This window comes from Drosophila gunungcola, unplaced genomic scaffold, assembly GCF_025200985.1.
Source record: "Drosophila gunungcola strain Sukarami unplaced genomic scaffold, Dgunungcola_SK_2 000189F, whole genome shotgun sequence".
Lineage (NCBI taxonomy): Eukaryota > Metazoa > Arthropoda > Insecta > Diptera > Drosophilidae > Drosophila > Drosophila gunungcola.
In genome coordinates this window covers 82,866-93,629 of record NW_026453350.1, presented here as the reverse complement: position 1 = coordinate 93,629, position 10,764 = coordinate 82,866, and the positions used below count along the sequence as shown (strand labels likewise).

Below are 10,764 nucleotides of genomic sequence, written 5' to 3'. Positions count from 1 at the left end.
AGACAAATGACTTATCCAATCCAATTATTCAGTATGACAACGTTAAATATTGGTAAAGTAAAATTTTGTAAAACGCACTAAGATCGGTTGACCACAACTCGAGATATTAAATAAAACTTTAAAAGACAACTGTTAAAAACTTTAAAAAATACTATCCCAAAGAACAATTTTTTAGTGTTATACAGGCAATCTAGATGGCGTACTCTACCAGAAATTTGTATTTTTTTGTATTAATTGTAAGCTAGTGTAATTTGAAATAAGTCTGAAAATCCTTTTAATATAGTTTGTTTCTCATTAATAACGGCTATTTTAATTTCACTTGTTTAAAAATAGAGCAAACACAGGTTAATTTCTGGGCTTTGGTCTGCATTTAAACTAAAAAGTTAAGCGCTTGAGAAAACATGTTTATTAAGTGCTCACCTAAAAATACATTTTGACTTTTGAACATGACCCGCGCCAAACTCTTGTTGGAACCAGTTCAATAGTGATAAACAGCTGATTGTAAAGTAATAACAGCGGTGTACGCCTTCTAAGTATAGTGAGCAGTTATTTTAATTCTTATTTTTAATTAAATTAATTTGTTCCTTCATACACATTAATAATGGGTAAGTACATATTTAAACAGTTAGATTGGTGTGATGTGGTGATTTTGTTTATATATTAAAGGTTAACTCCTTTGTGTCATTGTTTGCAATACTACATACGTAAAACAAATAAGTATTTACATTAACTTAAAAAAAATGAATATATACAGAAATATGCCGACTCTTGTTTTCAAATATATATTTTTGGAAATGTATGTAAATACATACCTAAACAAACATTTTAGTTATGTATTTTATTAACATACATATGTACAATCATTCATATATTCAAATATTCATACATACATACGTACATAAATATTTACATCGGTTGTTAGTTGCACCTTACGGTGGCCTAAAATTGAGTCAACATTTAAGCGTGCGCTTTGTTTGACAAAAATTCGTTCTAGGGTCTGCGCATTGGTATTAAAATGTTGTTGTTTTCAAATATGTACATACATATGTATGTATATATTTTTTACCCTGCACCCGGTGCACCGGTAAAATTTCAATTGCAGATTCGGGGTTGAACTAAAAATAAATAATATATATTTAAAAAATCTACATAAATGGATGACAAAGATCACTGCGTTGATTTTACTCAATTTTTTGTTTCAGTTCATAATTGCAAGAAAAAATTGTGTAAAAATTAAGTACATACATATGTACATAATACATATGTATACAAAAATGTTAGTTTAAGAAATTAAGTGTCTGTGACGTCTTGAAGACTTTCAACAAAAAACGAATTATTGATTATGGAATGCAGAGTTATGTGGTAATTTGTTTACATAATAAACGAAATTTTTAGTAGTCTGCTAAATTAATTTTTGCTTTTTTTTTAGAAATCAACAATAAAGGAGGTTGGAAATGATGGTGACCGAGTATTAAAGAACACAAGATTTTGTATAGTGACAAGCATATTTATTTGTTATTTTAAAATTGGCTCCGGCTATTTTTATTATAATGATAAGCATATTTATTTATTCTTTTAGAGTTGGATACGGTTGTTTTTCAAATACTACAGAGCTGAAGGTGAACCAACTTCTGCAACTAATTGGACTAAATAAAATTTAAAAAACACATTTGAAAGTATTTTCTAGCGCAAAAAAACTTTTATATCACTTCTGGAAGTTAAAAAATTGGTGAGCGAAATCGCTTTCGGAGCGCGACTAATTGACTAATGTTGGAAAAAATGAGCTACTTTCGCGAAGTGAAGAAGTGTCTTTCAAAAATGACTAAGGCGCAGTGTTGCCAACGCTTTGGGTCAAAAAAAGCTAAACTAACCTTTGAAAAAAGCTAGAAAAAGCCTGCAAATTTTGATGGTAGCTAAAAAAACGCTTGAGTATTTTAACGGTATTTTTATTGTTTTAGTCAACTATTATTGAGAGATTATCAACTCAAATATTTCATCCTCTCATCTTATCGATGGTTTTTTGCGATTCAAATGGAAAAAAAAACTAGCAAGTAGTATTCATAAAACCTGAAGTTGCCATTTTTTTTTTAAAACTTAAATTTATTTATTTATCTGCCTTATCTGGCTTATCAACTAACTTAACTTTAAAACTAAATATTAATTAAAAAATATTCCCTAAGCAATTGCCTAAGCACATCCTTCTTGTAGCCCCAACTCAATCGAATACTCAGTGGCATAGAGTTAAAAAGTCAATTTGTCTTTAAAAATAGCCTGGTTTTCCGCTTCCCACTTATTAACAATTTGTTCCGCATTTTCCTATTGAAAAACGCTAGATCTAGTGGGAAAATAGCGAAATTGGCAACACAGCGAAGAAGTTTGAGTGGAGTTGAGTTTAAAAGTGACTTCCGCGACAGAATGATTCCCAGAACAGACAATCTCATTTATTGAACTGAAAAATATTAATTAAGTTCAATTAAATATGGTTTTTGGCGATTGAATACGACATCTCGTGCGTTTGGAAAAGGATGTTGCAGAGCTTTATTCGCCTCCAGCTCCGTACCCAGCTCTAAAATAAGAGAAGTAAATATTCTTTCCATTACTTGTCATTATAAAAAAACTTGTCTTTAAAAAGTATCAAATATTATCAAAATGCCATCGGCTTAAACAAAAAAAATCGTTTTTTGGGGTGAAAAAATTATCTTTTAAATTCTGAAAAATAAACAATCCAAAAGTTTGTAGGTCATTGTAGGTAGGACCCATCCAAGATGATTGAGTATTAATTTGAATCGGTTAACTTGTAGTCGAGTTATGATGTCAGCAGTTTTCAAAAATGTAGTTTCGAGATAAACGCGGTTATATATATTTTTAAAATTGTAAACTACCAATTAGGCAAAAAAAATATATTGAGAGGAGAGTCGATCTAGCCAAGTCCGTCTGTCAGTCTGTCCGTCCGTTACTAGTCTCTCTACATGTAACTTTCCCAAAAGTTATCTTTCTATTACAGGTAGTACATAGGTCGGATCGAGCCGGATCGGACGACTTTTAAGTTCTTTTTGACTTATTAATAATTCAGAATTACGATTTTAATTTTTTTAAAACGGAAAACGATATCATATAGCTTCCATAGGAACTATCAAATAATTGAGCTGCAAATCATTATAGCTTCAATGTTTTTAAACATATTCGCAAGTATTTCATAATTTTAATATTTTCAAGAATATTCAATTTTCGCACTAGGTTCAATCGTATATGAACGAAGTTTGCTTCCTACCCTTGCAGAGGGTATTATAATTTCAGTAAGAAGTTTGCAACGCAAAGCTCCCATAGGAAAAATAAAAATTATAAAAAAAAAATTTTTATTTAAACTTTTTTATTTTGTAATTTTTTTTTTAAATTGACTTTACAGTTCAGCAGCCATAGGAACTATCAAATAATTGAGCTGCAAATCATCATAGCTTCAATGTTTTTAAACATATACGCAAGTAAATCATAATTTTAATGTTTTCAAGACAACATTTTGTAATATTTTTAATGTATTGATATTCGTTTATGCTAGAGTCGGCCAGTTTTAATGAAATTTAAACCGTTGACTTAGAGGTCAACCTGTAATTTTTTTGTACAGGATACTTGAACCCTTTTTTTTATTAAAGTAAGTCATACGTGCCAACACAGTTCTTTCCTTTAATCAAAAAATATTTATATTTGTCTATAATAACCGTTCAATTAAAAAAAATCGCTAAAATGTGAACAAAACAACTTAATTTTGCCTATAATTCTGTAATTATTTAACTTGAAGATATTATGCCAAGGAAACGTAAATAACCCTTGAAAATACCTTTTTAACAATATGTAGCATGTTTCCGTAGCTTAAGACGTTTGACAGTTGTGTGAAATCTAGCTATTTTAGCCGTTTTCTTGCTAAACTAGCTTTTCTAAAAGTGGTAGAACAAACGTTTTCCAGCTCGAGCTGCTTAATACAGTAAAATTGGTTCAGGACCCTAAAACATCGCCTTAAAACGCACATACAAACAAAAAGGGAAAAACGTTCTGATTTCAAAAATGCTGTTTTTATCTTCTTATCGAGATAATTGATTCGTTGGACGCGTATTTAATGCCAGAATACCATGCCCTAAAAAGACAAAAATATTTGATCACTTTCACCCCCATTTTCCGAAACTTTTTAAAACTCTTAGTATGGACAACTCTTACAAAAGTAATACTTTCTGATTGCTATATAATTTATTAAGATCCGACTATTCTTTGCTGATTTCGAACATTGCGGCTATATATAGTAGTCTAATTGCGCACGCACTCCGGTGCTCATCGTCACTACATGTACTGCCGTCCATAGTGATGTATTCTCCAGCTGGAGTTTGAATTTCGGGAAAGGATCTTTTCCCGCTGTGGAGCACCCAGTACTTTGTTGTACGACAACGGGATGCAGTTCACCAGCCGCAGTACCAGGCTCCGTACTCCCCACAACAGAACCCTACTGAACGCGCAACCCGCACTATCAAGATGATGATAGGCTAGTACGTGGACCGGACATGGGATCAACTACTGCCTGAGATCTCGCTTGCTATTAAGACGATCAAATCAGATAGCACGGGTTTCAGCCCGCCTACATGGTGCAGAGTAGGGTACCCAGATTGCCAGTTACCCTTTTTAATGCGGTCGCTCCAGGCCTACACTCCTCGCCCTTGGATTATAAGGAACTCGGCAAGCGATTCCAGGATTCCGCCCTGCTCTGGAAACCAACCAGATGGCTTAAAGGAACAGAGGTTCACCATCAACGCAACACGGAAGGTGATTGTATCACATCGCCAACGACAGTGCCTCCACTAATCATCCCGAAGTAAAGGGCGGGTGTGAGGATGGGTAAATTCCCTCGTAGAAACCGCGTGGCCAGAAGCAGGAGTGGCAGGGTGACACACGAGCAGTCAGCGGAAAGGATCTCAGAAGTAAGTTAGGAAAGGACAAAATAGCAAAGCCTAGACTGAGTGCGGGTCAGGAATACAAAATAATACAATATAATTAAAAGCCGTGATAAAACAGTGAAAAATCAAAACCGTAGAGCCTCTTTCCTTTTGTGAGCAGTGATTTGTATCGGCCGGGAATAAACCCTGCCCCCGCCCACTCTATACACCGGGTTACCGTGTTGCGCCAGAGCCGCTCACTCAGTGCAACGCTGGAGCCCTGACCTCCTTTCCCTACCAATCCACGCGGCAACTCCCAGTCCCATCGTTCCTATATTGTTCTACGAATGTAACTATAGAGGACCCTGGCCGGACTGAGTTATATTTTAACCCAAGAAAAAATATTTACAATCAAAATGACCAAAAACTTCAATATCAGAAAACAAAGTCGAAACATGGATAGTTTTGCTCACAAGCAACAGTATACGTTCCGGTTAAAGTGCTTGGAAATGCTGAAAGTTGATGTAAGGACAATATGTACCAGTTGCCTTCAAAATATTCCTACTCCATGACAAATTGCTACTGAAAGTAAAACCTAGAATAATAGTATGTTTTTCGTAACTTAATGATATGCTGTTTTAAACCAGTATCAATATGCTTTTTTGCCATCTCTATGCATTAGCTTTTTTAACCCTAAATAGACCCCGTCTATTGCCCTTCACCCAAGTGACAATTAAAGATTGAATACTATTACAACAGGGATAAAGTCTTTCACGTGGGACAACGGTTTACTAAGGAAAAATTGGACTTCGTCAGCGTATAAGTGGACGGCACAATTGGACAAAACATTTGGTAAATCGTTCATATATAAAGAAAACAAAAGTGCAGCAAACACCGACCCTGAGGAACTCCCTTATTTAACAACTGATTGCTGCCTGTCAGAAAGATGTGTTTGCAAGAGTCTAACCGCAGGGCTTGTAAAATTAAAGATATTTTTTAATTTAGTACGCAGAATTTTATGGTTGACGATGTTTGTTTGTCACTCATTAGCAAGCAAGGGGAGGATGGGTAATAGTCCTTTAATTTTTAGTTTTTGGGAGGTTTCGTCTTTCCAAATTGTCAAAAATGTAGATGTCGTGAAAATAGTGTTTTAGTGTGTGTGCAAGGAGGTTTGGCAATAAGATTTTTATAAACTTTGGCGCTTATTTCAGTTCAGTTCTTCAGCGTGAGACTTACCTTTTTTTGATACACTGCAATACATCACATGGGATAACACAAATAAAAAAAAACTTATAACAGAACGGTAAGGAACTCTGATACTTGTTAAACCTAGCTTCAGGTACGTTTAACTCGAAACACCTATTACTTAAACTTTCCACGACAACACATTGGCCCACGAATTGTATTGTCTTCCCTACGCCTATAAAGTGGTCATATAAGAAAGTCTTATTAGAGTAGTTTATGAAAATAAAACGTCAAGTAAAGTATCATAAATGCTGCTAACGTGTGCGCGTATATAAGCGTTTACACCAGTGTTTATATAGATGCTTGGACCAAGGTATTCTTGTTGATATCTTTTACCTTCCTAGGTAAAAAATATGAGGCTACCTTTTACCTTACCCTGGTAAGGATTTTCATTTACCTTAAAAATAGATATTTAGGTATTGAAGTATTTCAAATAAGTGTATGGAAACTAATTAGGCATTGGAAATCGGTATAATGCCAAATTAGATTTGTGCAACGCAATGATGACCAATGATTCCGAAGAGTTTTACACTCCCTTCATAAGTCAAGGGAGGAAAAAGATTTTGAAAATTTTAAATTCGAACTCGGTGTGTTAGCCTATATCAATAGCACAGGTAAAAGTTTCACATCCTTATAAAAATACAAATTCTGTACTGTAGCTGTTGGTTTCAAATTCTTACCCCGAAAAGAAACCGATGGCAGACGAAATGTTTAAAACACTTGCTTTGTAAAAAACACGAACATTAATAATAAACAAGAAAGAAAGCAAACTTCGGCGTGCCGAAGTTCATATACCCTTGCAGCTATTTCAAAAACGAAATACTCTTGAAAACGTTAAAATTATGATTTACTTGCGTGTATGTTTAAAAACATTGAAGCTATGATGATTTTCAGCTTAATTATTTGATAGTTCCTATGGCAGCTATACGATTGTTCCTATGGGAGCTAAATGCTATAGTCGTCCGATTTTGATGAAATTTAAACCGTAATTCTAAAATATTTAACCAATACTATATCTCGAAGCACTAAAAAAATTAAAAAAAAACAAATTTATATTTTTTTTTATTTATTTTTATGATTGTTCCTATGGGAGCTATATGCTATAGTCTTCCGATTTTGATGAAATTTAATTTTTTTTATTTATTTTTATGATTGTTCCTATGGAACCTATATACTATAGTCGTCCGATTTTCATGAAATTTAAAACGTAATTCTGAAATATTTAACCATTACTATATCTCGAAGTACTAAAAAAAATTAAAAAACACCAAAGTAATAATTTTTTTTTATTTATTTTTATGATTGTTCCAATGGGAGCTATATGCTATAGTCGTCCGATTTTGATGAAATTTAAATCGTAATTCTGAAATAATTAACCATTACTATGTGTCGAAGAATTAAAAAAAAATTTAAAAAATGGAAAAGTTATAATTTTTTTAAATTTATTTTTCCGATTGTTCCTATGGGAGCTATATGCTATAGTCGTCCGATCCGGCTCGTTCCGACTTATATACCACCTGCAATAGAAAGACAACTTTTGGGAAAGTTTCATGCAGATAGCTTTAAAACTGAGAGACTAGTTTGCGTAGAAACGGACGGACAGACGGACATGTCTCCTTTACTGCGTTGCAAACTTCTGACTGAAATTATAATACCCTCTGCAAGGGTATCACAGAAAAAGAAACCAATTGGATTTATGATTAATAAATCTCAGTATCCCACAAAAAAACCAATGTGACGTATCTTGAGTAAAATGTTACTAATGTTTATAAAATGTTGAAATTGTATTTTTAACATATTACCTTTACCTAGGTCCGGCAAAAATTTCATGCATTTTACTTTCCCTAGGTACATATTTTTGTATCTACCTTTTACATTACCTAGGTAAAATAAAATGATACCTGTCCCAACACTGCTATCACTAAACTGTTTTTCTTTAATTAGGTTGCTGTTCCTCGCGAGAATAATGTCAGTGTAGTTTTTAGATAGTTTTAGATAGTCAGAGATAACATCCAAATGGGGTTCGTAGTCGATGTGTCGATTGGGTCGGTAACAAAAACTCTATTGCACTTTTATGCGGATGCATAGATGCATAGATTTGATACTACACTTAATTTTTTTATTTACAAAAATAGTTGCACCGCCACCATTTCTAGTGCAATCTGCACGATACACAAAAACTCTTTTAGACGGATATATCTTCAACCCCGGTTCGAAGACTCTGACCATTGATACATATTTTGAGACCCTTTTTTTTGTTTGCTTACTTAAAACTTTAACTACGCATTCAGCCTTGGAACTACCTAACACATTTTCATAGCCATTATAGTTGGTCACGCACTTCAGTAAGCGGATTTACGTTTACAAACATTATTAAAGTTCCACTTAATTGAAATTTACCCAACATTAAAGGAGACCTTAACATAAGAGCTAAGAGACATATGAAGAAAAAAATTTAAGAACGAAACCCTAGTTGTTTTCCCTTTGACGGCAGTCCCAGTTTCGGGTCCGATTGCTGATGCAGTCAACGTGCTTCCGGCGCAATCGCTGAAAGTTCATTCATTCCCCCAATTTGAAAAAATTCTGCCTTCCGGAGCAACACCATTAAGAATTTTAAGCTTCTTCAATATCATCGCGTAATCAGCTGGCGTCGAGTCAAAGCCGACAATTTTGTTTCTTCCGTGCTCAAAAATTTAACGGATTCTGGAAAGACGAAGTGATTAAACCGCGGCTTAAGGTTTTCTCCTTCTACGTTAGGTAGTCCGGGCTTACGTAACTCAATACGCTGTTTGCCAATTGTTGAGCGGCAAATTGGATCTCTACTCCTTCCACTCCTTAAGACTTTTCTGACTTGGTGCTGGCTTCTATCTACTGCTCTTCGTCGTTTTTCTAGTCCACCAGTTTCATCAAAGCTGGGCTCCGGTATGCTCATAATCAGTTTAAGGGCTGCAGCCGCTCTTTTCTAAGAGGTTTTGTGCTACTTGACCTTTTAGCATCTCAGTTTCAGCTACTGGAACACACTTTCCATCTGATGTCAGCAGGGTACAAGGGTATTGTATATACGAGGGTATTTCGTCAAATTTTTTGACTATTCGGAACTTAACTCGGATTACATTCCGTGTAAAATTCTTTTATGCGCCGTTGCTACTCGGTGGGCTAACATTGGTCGTCTTTAGGATATTCTTACAAACCTTATTGAACATGAAGAATAAGTTGGCCGCCGAGTATTGATACTTCCGTAATGGCCTTGCCGCCGCCTCAGCTTCTAAAATAAATCTTGCTACTATTCCGCAGTTCGATTTTTTTTTATAAATCCAGAAATATTGGCTGTGGTTAGGCAAAAGCACTACGGTGACGTTGGATGCGCACTCGTCGTGATCAAGACTAGGCGGTTTTTAAAAGGGCCGATTATCTAATAAGAAAAACTCTCTACGATGCTAAGTCGGACTTCTTCTTAAACAAGTGCCCATACTCTGTTCTGATGGTTCTTGGGTTAATAAGGACGAATTCGCTAATTCTCTGGAAGAACGATGCGATTCTTTCGATTTGGCCACGAAGGAGAAAGCTGGTGCCATGGTACTTCTTGAGGGAATACAATGTGCTCCTGATCCGAAAAATGAACCTATTAATGCTGAAGAAGTTAATGTCCAGTCGCTGAAATATTTAATCATTACTATATGTCGAAGAACTAAAAAAAAATGAAAAACGCAAAGTTATAATTTTTTAAATTTATTTTTCCGATTGTTCCTGTGGGAGCTATATGCTATCCGGCTCGTTCCGACTTATATACTACCTGCAAAAGGAAGACAGCTTTTGGTAAAGTTTCATGAAGATATCTTCACTGCGTTGCAAACTTCTGATTAAAATTTAATACATTGCTTTTTAAAAAAAAACTATACCATAGTCTTGTAACAATTTAAAACAAGAGAGAACGCTGTAGTCGGGTGTTCCGACTATTACCCGTTACTCAGTCAAAAAACCTCAAACTGAGTATTCCCCCTACAAATCAATTGAAGTTTAGGTGGCGCCATATGTCGAACTGCATAGCCAACCCCAGAAGCTAAGAGCGCGCTGCAGACCCACCCCCCACAACTTCTGTCAAAAATCCATTTTAATTATTTCAAAACTTTGAGGTTCCGACGATAGCCCCTGATCCACAGATGAACATGTTTTTTACTTTTTTTTTTGGTCCAGCCAACCAATCTGAATCGTGGTAGCCGATGGACTACCTTTTTTAATTATACCCAAATAATTAATTATTTTTAAAAACAAAATTTTTATATTTGTAGTTAAGATGTTACTTAATATATAGAAACAAGTTTGAAGTTCTAAGTTTTCCTAGTGCCACAAACAAAAAGTCTTAAAAAAGCTTTAAAAAGGGCCATGGTCATCCTTAAGCAAGGGAAATTTGCTCTTCAAGAACGCAACGATTATAGTAAACATATATACGTTAAACATTCAGTTATCTAATTAGTAAATATATTATTGCCCTGATGTTACCCTTTAACTTTATTATTAAAAACTAAAAAAAATGTATAAAAAATTAATCTAAAAAAAAGCTGTTTGCCTAAAAAAATATGCTAAAACATTTGACAACAATTTA

At 34.5% G+C, this 10,764-nt stretch overlaps 1 protein-coding gene across 1 annotated transcript in view; it reads left to right on the top strand.

Annotated features, from left to right (window-relative positions):
• The first annotated feature begins 462 nt into the window (after positions 1-462).
• Positions 463-10,764, top strand: part of LOC128265960 (rabankyrin-5) — a 59,114-nt gene continuing 48,812 nt past the window's right edge. Inside the window, exon 1 of the mRNA XM_053002229.1 lies at positions 463-605. Within this exon, the coding sequence (XP_052858189.1) occupies positions 602-605 (4 nt within the window). The 5' untranslated portion in view covers positions 463-601. The remainder of the gene's footprint in view (positions 606-10,764) is intronic.